We start from the raw sequence: 16,531 nt of genomic DNA, 5'->3' as shown, positions 1-16,531 counted from the left end.
GATGGGTATTAAAGAGGGCACGTTCTGCGTGGAGCACTGGGTGTTATGAACAAACAATGAATCATGGAACACTACATCAAAAACTAATGATGTAATATATGGTGATTAACATAACAATAAAAAATTTAAAAAAAAGAAGTAGATAAAAGCAAGTCTTCTGGCTTTTTCAGAGATTGCTGCATTTCACACGTGGGTCAGGGGCCCAGTGGGAGGTGTGGAGCAGAGGAGGGAATGACAAGGTGCATCCAGAGAAGTGGCTGCTGTGGGGTCATCCAGACACTAGACAGATGGGATGGGGAAGAAGACATTCGCACAGCCCCTCACCTGTGACCATGAGCTTCCGGGGGTCGCTGGGGTGTGACAGCAGGAAAGGGGTGCTGCTGAGTGACCCGTAGCACCTGTAAGTCCCCCCGTGGTCCAGCGTCGCAGGGCACAAGTCAAAGTTCGCTTGAAATTCCTCATCTTGGTGCTGAGATCTGAGGTGCAGGGCGGGGGCCGGCTTCCCCCTCCTTGGACAGAAGGAACGCATCAAACAAGCTGGGGCTCTGACACCGCAGGGTCACATTCTCTCCTGGGGCCACAGAGGGCCCCGGCTTGGCAGAATTGTGGGAGTTGGCCCCTGTGGGGGCAGGGCTGGGAGAGAGAGTCCAGGGTGTTAGGGGCGGCTCCGCCCTCTTGCCCCTCCCCTAAGCTGAGCGGAGCTGTCACTCAGGCGCTCCATCCAAGTGCGGCTGCTGGCTTCTTCTGTTCCCACTTTTCTTAAGATTGCACTTTATAAGGTTTGATAGGTAAATAAAGAATGTCACTTTTTAATTTAACTGATAAGGTTTTTGCTATTTCGTTATTTGCGATTTTGATGAGTAAACCAAAGAATATTTGCATTCTGAAAAAAACAAGATTGCCCTTTCCTGTCCTGGCATCTCTCGGCCTGTGCTCCCTGCCCCCACTTCCAACAAGACCCTGAAACGCCAGTCCAAGAAAAGTGGGAGTGTGAGCTGGGATATGACTCCTCACCTGCGACCAGGATGTCCAGGGGGTCACTGGGGGCCGACCACTCGGAGGAGAGGTTCTGTCCACCATAGCATGTGTACCGGCCCCCGTAGGAGGGTCTCACAGGGTCCCAGGTAGAAAGTTCGCCCCAGAGAGCCCAGCGTGGGGCTGCCGGCCAAGGCGCCGGGGAGGGTCACGTGCTCCCTCCTCGGACAGAGCGAATCTGTCGTAGCCAACATCGAGAGAGACACTGGAGGGTCAGGCTCTGTCCAGGAGCAACCACCGGCCCTGACAAGACTGACAGGGGGATGGTTTCCTAGACACCTGGGAGAAAAGGTGGTTCTGGTTTTCCAAGAGGGTCAGGTTCCTCCTCCTCCTCCCACAGGCCTCCCACTGCTGGCTCCCAGAGTCCCGAGCTCTCTTGCCCCAACCTCATCCTACCCGTACTCCACCTGAGATGAAGCTCCTCTCAGGTATGGGAGACCCAAGGAGTTCTAGGATCATGCCCTGAATTCCTCACCTGAGGATCAGGAGCTCCAAAATGTGGCTGGAGGTGGACCACACATAGGGAGAGCTGGAGAAATAACCATAGCACCTGTATGTCTGCCTGTGACGTGGGCTCATGTGGTCCACAGTGAAGAGCGCCTGGAACCACCCATCAGCTTGGCGCCATGAGTCCAGGTGTCTGGGGTGGCCCTCTCCTCCTTTGCTACACAGAACAAACCAGTCAAAATCCTGCCATGAACCACACTGGAGGGTCACGCTCCCTCCTGAGGTCACAATGGGGCTGGGCAGGGCTGAGAGGCTGGTTCTGTTGAACATTCCTGGGAAAGAACAAGCCAGTTGTGTTAAAAGGGGAGGAGACGCCTGAGGACAATGTGCTAAGTGAAATAAGGTAGGCACAGAGGGACAAATACTGCATGATTCCACTTCTATGAAGAATCTAAAGAGGGTCAGATATGTAGAAGCAGAGAGTAGAATGGCGGCTGCCAGGGGCCTGCAGGAGGGGAAGAGGGAGATCATGGGTATAAAGTTTCAGTTTTGCAAGTTCAGTTCAGTTCTGGAGATCAGCTGTGCAACACTGTGCCTATAACAGTACTGTATTGGGCACTCAAAAATTTGTGAAGAAGGTAGATCTCATGTTCTAAGTTCTTACCATAATAAAAAAAGGGGGGGGAGGGGAAGAGAGAGGAACACCACCCCCAGATTGCCGATGGGACTCTGCTGTAGAAAGGGAGGTCCCTCCCCGGGCACAGTCACCTCACCTGTGTAGATGGAAGTGCCTGCTCACCTGTGACTGCCAAGTCCAGAGGCTTGCTAGGAACTGACCAGCTTGTTTGTCTGTGATACAAGCAGGAGTAGCGCCCAGCAAGGTGGTAGGTCATGTGTGGGAATGGGAACTTGGCCTTGCTGCTGGGTCCCAGGGGAAACTCCCTTCTCAAGGGCTCTGAGACCCCTTCCTGGTACAGGAAGTACCGGTCAGCTTTCTGAGACCCCTGACACCAGATGCTCACAGGCTTCCCCTGGGCCACCGCAGAGCCTGGCTCTGCCCAGATGATCAGTGTGAGCAGTGTCTCTGGAAGAGAGTCAGAGTTGCAGTCCCTATATTCTCTATGCCTCAATTTCCACTAGCTCTCAGCCCTGGGGCACCTTGTATACCTTCTTTATTGATCAATTTAACATTCCTCTCCTCCATCCTCTGGATGCCCTGGCAGGGAGGGGAGTCCTATATTGTGCCCAAGGAGGAAGTGGGACCTGGGACCCCTGGGGATGGGCTCACCTGCCTGCACGTGGGTCATCTGGCCCAGACACAGTCCTGGGAGAGAGATCCCAGTGAGAGGTCACTGACTCCTGAGCAGATCCCCACCTTTCCTGAGCATCCCAAGTTCATGAGACCTCCTGAGAGATCACAGCCTGGCTTTGAGAGGGCTCCCCTCTCCCACACAGGAGTTTATCCCCAACCTTCCAAAAACTCACCGAAGCAGAGAAGGACTATAAAAGTGATGGTCATGGCGCTGCCTCCCACTGGACAAGCCTGCACAGATGGACAAAACCACAGAAACTGGCACACCTGACGGACCCAAAGGATGCAGGCAGCAGGGGGCTTTCCCATTGGCGGGCTCAGAGGAGGGAGCTCCAGAGGACGCCGGCGGACAAGTGAGACCTGATCTGTGGTGAGCCCAAGCTTCTATCTACTAGGCGTGACCTCCCTTCTGAAGAGGGTGGGGACAGAGTTTCCAATCCTGAGTCAGCCCCGTTGGCCACATACAACCTGGGTGTGCCCAAAGGAATACCACTTCCCTTCTCAAGATTTCCATATATGGGGATTTCTTCCCTTCAGCCAGTCACCCAGCAAATGTCCATTTGAACCCTTAGATGTTTTTCCAGGCCCTGGACATTCATCTGTGAATGAGAAGATGTAGTCACAGTGCCAGCAGGGCTCGGATTATCAGAAGACAGATGTTCAATAACGGATCTCACAATTACTTATTTGAAAAAGAGAAAGGCACAGAAATATGAAAATGTATAGCAGTAGGGAACTATAAGCTGTATATTAAAAAATAGAAACCTTGTACCCATCCTCACGGGGTATCCTTAAGGACTGATTATGCACTCACCATCACTCATCATCAGGGAAACGCAAATCAAAACAACAATGAGATATCACTGCACATCTATTAGGATGACTATTCTCGAAACACACACACACACAAAGACAAAAAGTATTGAAGAGGAAACAGAAAAATTGGAACCTGTGTACACTGTTGGTGGGAAGGCAAATTGGTACAGTTGCTGGAAAACAGTATAGAGGTTCTACGAAGTATTAAAAATAGGACTGTCATATGATCCCGCAATCTCACTCTTGGGTATTGATCCAAAAGGACTGAATTGGGATCCTGAAGGAAAATTAGCACTCTGTTGTTCATTGCAGCATTATTCCCATGGCTAAGATGTGGAAACAATCTAGGTTCCCCTCAATAGATGGATGGATAAATCACATGTGGCATCCACATACTATGGAATATTATTCAGGAAATATACTTAAGAAGGAGGAAATCTTACATTTGTAACAACATGGATGGACGTTGAGGATATTGTATTAAGTGAACTAAGCCAGTCACAGAGGGACGAATACTGCATGAATCCACTTCCTTCAGGAATCTAAAATGTCAAACATGTAGAAGCGAGAGCAGCATTGTGGCTGCCAGGGGCTGGGGGGAGGGGACGTGGGGAGGCAATATTCCACGGGTACAGACCTTCGGCTCTACAAGATGAGCAAGTCCTAGGTATCTGCTGTACAACATTGTGCCTACAGGTAACAATACTGGATTATACACTTAGGAATTTGTTAAGAGGATTGACCTCATGTTAATTGTCCTTACCAATATAAATTTTAAAAAGACAAGTGACTATGGTGTCAAACTTCATAGTCAAGATGGCAGACCAGGCCCATGTTTGGAGTCCCCTTCAGCTCCAAACGCAGAGAAGCTCTGGACAAAATGTTTGTAAAACATGTGGTCATGGCCAGACAAAGAGAGAAGTGGGGGTTCCATGGGGGAACAAGGCTGCATAGGGATGACCAGGGGCTGAAGCAGTGCAGTTGGAGCTGAGCTGGGACCGGCAAAGAGTCATCTGTGGAGATGACCCGTCTGTGCAGAGGGAAGACTTACAGTATGCTGGTGACCTTAAAAATAAGCCTTGCCAGTTATTTCACCAGCAAAAGATGGGTTTTTTGGAAAATAGGAGAGAATCCCAGACCAGAACAAACATGCTGCGCCAAAATCATGGTCAAGTCCAGGGGACAAAAGGGAGGTACGATTTTTAAGGAGAAAGGGGGTAAGTTGGGAAGGTTGCAATAAACTAAAAGTCCAGTGGAGTTAAGCGGGCATCAGAAGACTCCGGGAACCAGACTGAGGGTTACGGAAGGGAGGTGGGTGGGGGATGGGGTAACTGGGTGATGGGCATTAAGGAGGACACGTGTGGTGATGAGCACTGGGTGTTATATGCAACTGATGAATCACTGAATATTATATCAGAAACTAATGATGTATTATATGTTGGCTAATTGAATTTAAATTTTTAAAAAAAGGGTGTGATGGCTTCTCATTGGCCGAGCTGTTTCCCCGGGGGATAAGCATAGCATCTCTCCCCCTGGCCAGAATAGAGGAGTAGTACCCAGGAGCAAGGTCAAGTCCATGTAAGTTCAACTCCACCTCTTCCTGTTGGGTCCGCCATTGACTACAAGTGGTAGAGCATGACAGCTTTCCTGGCCAAAACCTCCTGACTCCATTTTGGCAACCGATTTTCACCATACAAAGAACTCTGAACAACAAAAAGACAAACAACCCAACTACAAATGGGCATAGAACTTGAACAAATATTTCTTCAAAGAAGACATGCAAATGGCCAACAGGTACATGAAATAGTTAAATAAATAAATGAATAAATAATAAATAAAATCTAAAAAAAAAAGAAATTATACACAACTCTCTCATTTTATAGCTCAAGCCTCACGCAGAAAGAGAATAAATAACATGTGGCCAATACTCATATGGAAATTAGCAAAACCAAATTAAGCTGTCACAGACTGAGTACAGAGCTTGGCTCTCTTCCTGGTTTCCATTGGGATTTGTCCATTCCAAGGCACAGAAACACCCTCTTCATCCTCTTTATCGGTGGTGGCCCTCAGGCCCCAGAGGCCCTAGAGACCCTAGATACTCATCACAGGTAGTCATGGAACCTGGCTGAGACCAGAAGTAGGTTTGGGAAGTGCTCCTGGAGGAGAATCAGAGGTGGAATTTCAAGGGATCCTTCACAATCACAGTTGTCCTAGAGGACTCTCCATCTCTATCCCTATCTTCCCAGAGCTCCCCCTCCCAAGCCTTGCTCTCCGCAGTAGTGCAGAGCAGCTTCCATAATACGTCCATTCCCTAGTCCCTGGAAGCTGTGAATCTCTTACTTCACATGGCAAAAGGGACTTTGAGGATGTAATTAAGGTTTACAAACTTTGAAACAGAGACATAGCAGTAGCCTACTGATACACTTAAAAATAAGAGAGGTTAGGGAGGACGAGGCCTATCAGATATTACAACACAATAGAAACACTTTTTAACAAAACCATCTAGTACAAGCACATAAAGAGAATAGCCAAGCTAAGAATTGAATCTAACTAGTTATAGAAACTTAGTGCATTGAGAAAGTGGCATCACACATCATTACCCAAAAAAAAGGCATTTTTAAAAATAAATGGTTTGCTGAAAACTGAATTGGATTTATCCTCCATATTGTGTAGAGCAAATAATTAAGAGATATAAGTATATAAAACAAAACCAAGTAAGTGCTAGAACAAAATATTGAAGAGTTTCTTCATAATGAGAGAAAGGACTCTAAACCATGATGCAAACCCCTGAATAAATTTGAGGGTTTTTTTTAAAAGAAAAACTTTTGCAAGGAAAGGAAAAAGCCCATAAGCCAGTTGGAATAACAAGGCAAAGAGAGAAAGAACATATATATTACATATATAATATTGTATGATATAAATTGTAATAGCTTATATATATATGCATTTGTGCATCTACATACATATATATTATATAAAAGGGCTAATTACATAAAAGGGTAAATTTCCCCAATACAGTAAGTTAGAAACAAAAAACAATGGCAAAACCTATTATCCCTTAAGATAATGGACACAAGACATGAATGGATAAATAAAATAAAGCCCTGATTCATGCTACAAAGTGGATAAAACATAAGACATTATGTTTTTTTTTAATTTTTTATTGTTATGTTAATCACCATATATTACATCATTAGTTTTTGGTGCAGTGTTCCATGATTCATTGTTTGTGCATAACACCCAGTGCTCCACGCAGAACGTGCCCTCCTCAATACCCATCACCAGGCTAACCCATCCCCCACCCCCCTCCCCTCTAGAACCCTCAGTCTGCTTTTCAGAGTCCATCATCTCTCCTGGTTCGTCTCCCCCTCTGACATACTCCCCTTTTCTTCCTCTCCTGTTATCTTCTTCTTTTTCTTTTTTCTTAAAATATGTTGTGTTATTTGTTTCAGAAGTACAGAACTGTGATTCAACAGTCTTGCACAATTCACAGCGCTCACCGTAGCACATACCCTCCCCAATGTCTATCACCCAGCCACCCCATCCCTCCCACCCCCAACCACTCCAGTAACACTCAGTTTCTTTCCTGAGATTAAGAATTCCTCATATCAGTGAGGTCATGTGATACAAAGACATTATGTTTTGAGCGATACTTCACATGCTAAGTGAGAGAAGCCAATTGCAAAAGATGTGTATGGTTCACACTCATATGAAATGTCAAGAATAGACAAATTTATGGAGAGAAAGCTTAGTTGCCCGGGGCTGGGGAGACAGGAGTGATTGCTAGTGGGCATGGGGTTTCCTTTTGGGGTGATGAAGGTGTTCCAAAATTGACAGTGGTGGTAGTTGTTCAACTCTGAATAGTTCAAAAAGCCACATTGAATTGCACGCTTTAAGATGGGTGAATTGGGGCACCTGGGTGTCTCAGTCAGTTAAGCAGCTGCCCTCAGCTCAGATCATGATCCCGAGGTCCTGGGATTGAGTCCCACATTGGGCTCCTTGCTCAGCAAGGAGCCTGCTTCTCCCCTGCCTGCCGTTCCCCCTGCTTGTGCTTGCTCTCTGTCTCTCTCTTGCTCTCTCTGTGTCAAATAAATAAATAAATAAAATCTTAAAAAAAATAAAATGGGTGAATTGTATGGTATGTGAATCATGCCACAAACTGTTACCAAAACCAAAGTCCGAAGCAAACTGAGTTATTAACTGAAAGTTTGTATCCCGTCTATGCACATGAAGTGTAATCATATAAACAGGTGCTCTGTGCATTCATCACAAGAGAATGTCAAATGAAAGTCACACGTGTTTCAGAGGTCGGATTCGAGCATTTCTGAATGTTGACCACAAGCACTACCAGGAGGGCTGTGCGGAGACACTCACTCTCTCCCCTGTGCTGGCTGGCAGAGCCCAGAAATGTGATGACACTGACTGCAGAAAATCCAGTGAGTTACATGACCAGTGAAACTCCCATTGGCCCAGCAAACTGCTCTCAGGAATCTATGGTGAAGACGTTGGGGGGCAGAGATGAAGCCATCCCTGTGAGTTGTCTGTCACCAAAGCTCTGTCCATTAAATCCAAAGAGAGGAGACTATTTGGGAGCATCTGGGGTAAAGCAGCCATGGACATAATGAAGAGGATTTATATGAATCAATACGCCATGGCCTCCGGGATGCACAGTATGGCAGGCTGGACGCCCCCACCCCCACCCCCTCCGCTTGCTTTGATGTTTGCTGTCTGTCAGTGTACAGTAGATAAGAAAATATGTTCCCTAGATGACAGCGTTCTGTGGTCAAGGTCATCCTCATCTACATGTTGAGCTTCCCTGCCTACTGCAAAACTGTCTCCTTCGGGTGTCCCCAACACCCCCGGACCTGTGTATAAACACCCTCCCCATTTCACCCATCCGGACCCAATCCCAGGAGGGTGGGCTCTCGGTCGCTGTCCATGGTGCTGATTGGTACTTGGCCTTTCAGTCCGTTTCAGCACCATGGCCAGAGTCTACGAAGGCAGCAAAGTTACCATATTCTGATATCTCGGTTGGCAAGCTTGCCTCAGCGAGCCCCCATCGTTGGTCTATATAGCCTATACAGCCTATACAGCCTCCACGCAGGAGTCAAATAGAAAATATTCAGTCAGAGTGTGAAGATAAACTGGAAAACTACAGGGGGGTGTAGTTGTTGACATTAATTCAAACTCCCTTCACAATCTGTGCATCCTGAATGGAGATAGAATTTGGAAGCTCAGGATGTTGGCCACATGCTCGGCATGCCAGCCACTGGAACAGCCCATGGTGTCATATAATGTTAGCACTCCCTATCTGCCTCAGAACATCTCTTACTAGACCAAGTTCAGGGTACCAGCTATTGGGTATGACCAAAAGATACTGGACTTGGGGGCACATCAAACTGGTTTCAAAACCTAGAGCTGACTCTTCCGAGCTCTGGGTCCTTGGGAATATCGTTTCACCTCTTTGAGTCTCACTTTGCTTTTCTCTAAGATGGCAGTGATAATGGTACCTGCTTTGTAGGAATGTTTGGGAGACTGATGGTCAGAGATTATTATACTCTGCTTTTCACAGGAGGCAACAAGTTTAGCCAGGAGGGCAGGATTTGGAGCCAGGCAGCCTGGGATTTGATCGTAGCTCTTTCTCATTAACTATGTTGTTACTTAGGGAAAGTCACCCTCATGGCCCTGTGTTGTCATCTATAGAATGAGGATAATGCTGGGACCTACTTCATAGGGTTTTGGTAAGAAACTAAACAGTTTCTATGTGTGATGTGTGACGTAAAGTGCCTGACCTATAGTCAGCACCCATGCAAGTTGGGAACTGTTCCTATCATTATTGCCATCATCATCATCATTTTTACCCTAGTCATTATGTGCCTAGACACAGCCTGACAAACTGCCTGTGTTCAGGAATGGTAGCTGTTTTTATAGACTACTGTTAGGATTGCTGACAGCTGACACAGATGAAGACACTGGAGCTAAGAATTGAAAGTGACTAGCCTGGGGCGACAGGGCAAGAGTTGGTGGAAGTGGGACATGAAACCAAGCCTGTCTGATGACAATGAATGGGCTTTTGCCACAATCCCACCTGCTCACATTTAGCATCAAGGAGGGAAGGACCTTAGGAATCCCCTCCTCCACCCCAGAGGGAAGACCAAGTCTCACAGTACTTTGGCCAGGAGTTTGCAAGGATCATATTTCAGTCCTTCCCTTCTTCCTCGGCTCTGCCACTTGAACCAGAAAAGTTGCTTCGTTCTTTCACAGAACCTGCAGTTGGCTCCTGGGAACTTTTCCCGGTGGGATTGGGGGCAGAGGGGGAAGGAATTGTGGATGGTCTTTGTTGCATGGGGTATTGCGAGATGGCTCAGCGGAAGGAGGAAGGAGCTGAGACTCATGAGAGGGAGCCCCAGAGACAGAGCTCAGCTGTCCTGGGAAGCAAGCAAACAGCTGCAGTCCACTCCCAGTGCAATGGTTCTCCTGGGGCTCCCTCTGCTGGCATGGTCCTCACTCCCTCTCTTCTGCTTCCGTCCCTCTCTATCTCCATCTTTCTGGGGCCTCCTCTCTCTGTAGATTTCTCTCCCTCTTTGTGTGTGTCTCTGTCTCTATCCTCTCTGGGTCTTTTTCCTCTCCCTCTGAACCTAGATGGGGTTGTTTCAAAGTCCTTATGGGTGTTGGAAATCCTTTCTGATGGCAAAACCTGACCCTGGGTCACCCCACCCCTTAGTCTCCCCTGTCCACATCCCTGAGCTGCTGGAGAAATCCCCATAGCCTGTGCATCTGCACCATTATGACCTCTGACTCTCCTGGCCTCCGTTTCCTCATCTGCTCAGCGGACCTAATAATAGCACCTACATCACAGGTTGATGTGAGGACTACGTGAGATCATATTTGAGAATTGCTTAGAACAGGACCTGGCACACAGCAAGGGCTCAACAGATGTTGTCCTGCAGTTCTGAGGCTCAGCTGAACTAACACCTTGCCTGCCCCCTGCAGCCTCCTTGGTGCCAGGATCCAGGCCTGTGGGGGAAGCCTCCCCAGCACCCGCATGCCCTACCCCACCCCCACATAAGATGGCCTAGGCTGCAGTCACCCCTCCACCTTCCACCTGCTCTTTCAAGAAGCAGTGCCCCTGCCCTGGGCTAAACCCACTTCATGTGCTCTGGACCTGGACTAGCCAATACCAGCCACTACGGGCTTTTTCCTTCTAAATCAATTAAAATTAAGTAAAATTTAGGTCTCAGGTCATGATCCCAGGGTCCTGGGATCGAGCCCCGCGTCGGGCTCCCTGCTCAGCGGGAAGCCTGCTTCTCCCTCTCCCACTCCCCCTACTTGTGTTCCCTCTCACTGTGTCTCTCTCTCTTCAGTTATTCAGTTCTGCTAGCCACATTTCAAGAGCTCAGCAGCCACATGTGGCTACCATATTTTACAATGCAGATAATAGGACATTCTCATCATTCCAGAAAGTTCTGTTGGACAGATGCCTGTCTTCCTTGCTCCGGGCGGGGGGAGGGGGTCCTCTCCATCATAGAACATACCCTCTCCTGTATCTTCCATCACTCCTTCTCTGTCAAGTCAGACTGCCTGAATTCATATCCCACCTGCACACCTTAATAGCTGCAGTAGCTAAGTTATTTAAACATTTTTAAAAATTAATTTAAAAAAACCGGTATGTAGGGGCACCTTGCTGGCTCAGTTGGTAGAGCATGTGACTCTTGATCTTGGGGTTGTGAGTTTGAGCCCCATGTTGGGCGTAGAGATTACCTAATAAAATAAAATAAAATAAAATCTGTATGCAGTCACGGTGAATGATTCCCAAAAGACACTGCTAAGTGGGAAAGAAAAAAGTGGTAGCTCAGAATCATCCAGTAGGAGTTTATTTGTGCATTTAAAATGTTTTCTTGGAGCACCATCTAGCTTAGCAGTTCTCAACAAGGGGCAATATCCCCTGATCAGGGACATATGGAAACACTGTTAGTTGACCACACTGGGGGTAGGGGAGGGAGAACTACTGGCATCCAGTGGGTGGAGGCCAGGGATGCGGCCGAACATCCCAAATGCACAGGACAGCCGACCCATGACAAAGAATGATCTGGCCCCAAATAGCAATATCAGAAAGGTGGAAAATGATGGTCGGTGTGTTTGCAAGGACCCACCCCTTTTGGTAGATGTACACCCCAAACTAATTTCAGGGGATACATGAGATGGAGACTGGATTGGAGGAGGTCATCAAAACCTTACTAGTCAAGGGCGCCTGGGTGGCTCAGTCGTTAAGCGTCTGCCTTCAGCTCAGGTCATGATCCCAGGGTCCTGGGATCGAGCCCCGCATCGGGCTCCCTGCTCCCCGGGAAGCCTGCTTCTCCCTCTCCCATGCTCCCTGCTTGTGTTCCCTCTCTCGCTGTCTCTCTCTGTTAAAAAATAAATTTAAAAAAAATCTTTATTAAAAAAAAAACCTTACTAGTCAAGGTTTATTTCTGTTTCTCTCTTTACAAACAGGGTGTATTCATGTATTGTTCGTGTAACTAAAAATTACATTTAAAAAAAACACAACAACAAAATAGTACTAAATGTATCCAAACCAACCAAGGAAACAAAACTTTCTCGGACCCTCACCTCGCCCTCCAGATACACTATCTCTCCTTCCTTCCTGTCACAGCCAGCCTCCCAGGGTCTTCACCTCCTCTCTCCCTCCTCCCCCACCCACCCCAGGCTGGCTTCCAGTGCCAGCCCCCTTGCAGCTCAGCCAGGCCACAGCTGTCTCTGGGTTGTTACTGAATCCAGTGAATCTTGTTATTGTAGTTGACCTGCTTTTGAGACTGCAGGGAGGGACTGTGCGACCTCCCTGAGCTTCTGGAGCCAATCTCTCCCCCCGCCCCTACTTTCTCTGGCTGCTGCCCAGGACCTGGCCAAGTTCCTTTCCTTCTTACTATCCCTCCAGTGTCACCCTTCTCAGATGCTGTGTCCCAGGCCTCTACTCTTCCTGCATTTCAATCCAGAACCATCTACACAATTGGTGGGATACATTGCAAGTGAAAATGTGGGGTCCCTTGTTCAAAATTTTTAATAATTTCAGGGCGCCTGGGTGGCTCAGTTGTTGGGCATCTGCCTTCGGCTCAGGTCATGATCCCAGGGTCCTGGGATCGAGGCCCGCATCGGGCTCCCTGCTCGGTGGGAAGCCTGCTTCTCTCTCTCCCACTCCTCCTGCTTGTGTTCCCTCTCTCGCTGTGTCTCTCCCTGTCAAATGAATAAAATCTTTTTAAAAAATTATTAATAATTTCAAGATGGTCACAGTAAATCATTAAACCAAATGTAGAGCCCTTCTGAGCACGGGGCCCCAAGGGACTATGCAGGTCAGTTGCCCACAAAGCTGGCCATGCTTCCGAATCTCCTGGGTATAATCCCCAGCCTGTCTCACTGGCCTGCTCCCCCCGACCCCATGTTCTCCACCTTGGTGGTGGCCCCACCATCGCCCAAGATCTGCTCTCTGAGGCTTGTTGGGGTAAACAGAATGGACATCTAAAGATGTCCAGGCATGAATGCCTGAAACGTATGAATATGTTGATCACATAGCAAAGGGACTTTGCAGATACGATTAAAGTATCTTACAGAGGGGCGGCTGGGTGGCGCAATCATTAAGCATCTGCCTTCAGCTCAGGTCATGATCCCAGGGTCCTGGGATCGAGCCCCGCCTCGGGCTCCCTGCTCCTCGGGAAGCCTGCTTCTCCCTCTCCCACTCCCCCTGCTTGTGTTCCCTCGCTGTGTCTCTCTCTCTCTATTAAATAAATAAAATCTTAAAAAAATAAAGTATCTTACAGACCTTAAAATAGATTATCTTGGCGTGATGGTGACTCTTATGTGTCCGCTTGGCCCAGCTACAGTGCCTGGTTATTCACTCAAACACTGACCCAGGTGTTCCTGGTGGAAGCATTTTGTAGATGTGGTTGATACCTACGATCAGTTGGCCCTAACTAAAGGAGATTACCCTTGAGAGCACGAGTGGGCCTCATCCAATTAGTTGAGTAAAACAAAGGTTTCTCTGGGGAAGAAGAAATTCTGCTCCTGCAGCATCTGCTCCTGCCTAATAGAGTTTCCACTCTGCCACACGGATTTGTGGCTAGCCAGCCCCTACAAGCACAAAATCCAATTCCTTGCAAAAAATCACGTATGTGGTTTTACTTATTTGTGGAACATAAGGAATAGCAAGGAGGATATTAGGAGAAGGAAGGGAAAAATGAAGTGGGGGGACATCAGAGGGGGAGACGAACCGTGAGAGACGATGGACTCTGAGAAACCAACTGAGGGTTCTAGAGGGGAGGGGGTGGGGGGATGGGTTAGCCCGGTGATGGGTATTAAGGAGGGCACGTACTGCATGGAGCACTGGGTGTTATATGCAAACAGTGAATTGTGGATCACCACATCAAAAACTAAAGATGTGCTGTATGGTGATAACATAACATAATAAAATTTAAAAAATAATAATAAAAAATAAATTTTAAGCTCTAAGTACCAAAAAAAGAAAAAAATCATACATATATATGTGTGTGTATGTATATATATATATGATTAGGGATATGTATTACCTGGTAATCAGTAAAAATTAATGTTTTCTATATCTTAACTATGTAGATATCCCAATTATATATCTTAATAATACATATACCTTAATACATGTGTGCATATGTATACATGTAGGGTGTGTTCTGGTTCCCTGGAGAACCTTGATTGATACACCTGTGTTATCCAGGTGGGCCCAATCTAATCACATGAGCCCTTAAAAGCAGAGAACGTCCTCTGGCTAGAGGCAGGAGGGAGAAGGAGCAGAATGGCAAATCAGAGAGATTTGAAGCCTCAGAGGGATTCGACTCATCGCCAGCAGAAGGGAGCTGCGTGGAAAGCACCAGAAGGATGCAGGCAGCTTCCACACACCAGCCCCAGCTGGCAGGAGCCAGGGACTTCGGGCTCACAGCCACAAGGAACTGAATTCAGCCAATGCCTCTAATGAGCTTGGAAGAGGATTGTTCCGAGTAAGCGGCACAGCCGTGCTGACATCTTGATTTCAGCCCTGATAGACCTAAGGTCCCACCCAGACTCTCACCCTACAGAAACTGTGGAATAAAAATTGTGGGTGGTTGTCAACCACCCAGGTTGTGGAGAGTCCTTACACCAGCAATGGAAAACCAATCTCCTCTCCCCCCCTCCCCCCTCTCCCCCCTCTCCCCCCTCTCCCCCCTCTCCCCCCTCTCCCCCCTCTCCCCCCTCTCCCCCCTCTCCCCCCTCTCCCCCTCTCCCCCCTCCCCTCTCCCCCCCCTCCCCCCTCCCCTCCCCCCTCCCCCCTCCCCTCCCCCCCTCCCCCCTCCCCCTCCCCCTCTCCCCCTCCCCCCCCTCCCTCCCCCCCCCCCTCCCCCCCCCCCTCTCCCCCCTCTCTCCCCCTCTCCCCCTCTCCCCCTCTCCCCTCCCCCCCTCACCTCTCCCCCCCTCCCCCCTCTCCCCCTTCTCTCTCCTCCTGTCCATCTTGTTCTCAAGTCTAAGTAAGCCTACCTGAATCCCTTTTTGTTGTACCTTCCTCTCCAACCTCGTGGCCCTTGCCCCAACTTAGGCCCCTCCCCAGGGTCCCTGCACCCAGTGTCACGGCCTCCTGGCCAGGGCCAAGAGGAGGGTGATGCAAAAAAAAAAAAAAATTAAAAAAAATAAGGTAACGTCAAAGAGTCAGTAACCAAGATTGACAACAATGTGACACAACAAATGAATAAATGCAACAAAAAGAATCAATAACACATCCATGATGAACAAAATATCAAAGTTTTAAATGAAGATGGCATCCATATGACTGATTTTCCTTTTTCTCCCCACGATCCAATAAAGCTTATCACAACCCTGATCCTGTCTTTATTCGAAGTTTTTTTTTTTTGAAGATTATTTATTTTATTTGAGAGACAGAAAACAGAGGGAGAATGAGAAGCAGACTCCCCACTGAGCGGGGAGCCGGATGCGGGACTCTATCCCAGGACCCTGGGATCATGACCTGAGCCGAAGGCAGACGCTTAATGACTGAGCCACCCAGGCGCCCTGTTAATTTGAAGTTTTTGATTTTTTTTTTGTTCATTATGGATTTTTCCTGCATCCAGGAAATCGTTAAAAGATTGCATTAAAACTTTATTCACCCTAAACAAAGTGTGGTCTGTCCATGCCACGGAATATTATTCAGCCATGAAAAAATTAAACACTGACCCATGTTATGATGTGGATGAGACCTTGAGGACATCACACTCGGTGAGAGAAGCCAAACACAGAAGACCACATATCTAGGATTCCGTGTATATCCAACGTCCTGAACAAACAAACCCACAGAGATAGAAAGCAGATTGGTGGCTGTCAGGAGCAGGGGGAGGGGAACAGGGAGGAACTGCTTATGAGTAAGGGGCTTCCTCTGGGGGAGAGGGGGAGATGAAAATCTTTTGGAGCTAGATGGAGGTGGTTGTTACCACTGGGAACGTACCAAACACCGCTTTTAAATAGTTCCTTTTACGTCATGTGACTTTAACATCCATAAAATATTTAATAAAAATCTGTATTTAAATATATTATTTATCTTGGTTACTGAGTTTTGTGTAACTCTCTTCCCCCAACACACACCCCTAAATTTTGCTCTGGATTTGAATCGCAGCCTTGCTCCAGTCAGTCCCTCGCCCCCGTGAATCCCAGAGGGAACTTTCTAGTACCGGGATCTGACCCTGCTATCCCGTCCCATACCCTGCCTGGTTCAGTATGCCAGTGTCCAGTGGCTTTTGAGCTCATCTCTCCAGGCGAAAAGAACTCCACTTTAGAGACCTTGGAGCCCTCTGCTTCACCTGGCCTCCCAGCCTGCTCTGAGCTTTCTTCCTTTTCTCCTCTGCCCTAGAACCTGCCACTTCCCGGAGATTTCGT

General features: G+C 47.9%; 1 protein-coding gene across 1 annotated transcript in view; it reads right to left on the bottom strand.

The window, feature by feature from the left end:
* Positions 1-3,001, bottom strand: part of LOC113936287 (leukocyte immunoglobulin-like receptor subfamily A member 2) — a 6,856-nt gene extending 3,855 nt beyond the window's left edge. Inside the window, 9 exon segments of the mRNA XM_035724919.1 lie at positions 325-496; positions 498-619; positions 997-1,126; positions 1,129-1,230; positions 1,232-1,320; positions 1,518-1,814; positions 2,282-2,566; positions 2,771-2,806; positions 2,968-3,001. Coding sequence (XP_035580812.1) covers positions 325-496; positions 498-619; positions 997-1,126; positions 1,129-1,230; positions 1,232-1,320; positions 1,518-1,814; positions 2,282-2,566; positions 2,771-2,806; positions 2,968-3,001 — 1,267 coding nt within the window.
* Between the last annotated feature and the right edge of the window lie 13,530 nt (positions 3,002-16,531).

The sequence above is a fragment of the Zalophus californianus genome, chromosome 17, assembly GCF_009762305.2.
Source record: "Zalophus californianus isolate mZalCal1 chromosome 17, mZalCal1.pri.v2, whole genome shotgun sequence".
NCBI lineage: Eukaryota > Metazoa > Chordata > Mammalia > Carnivora > Otariidae > Zalophus > Zalophus californianus.
This window is presented reverse-complemented; position numbering and strand designations above follow the sequence as displayed.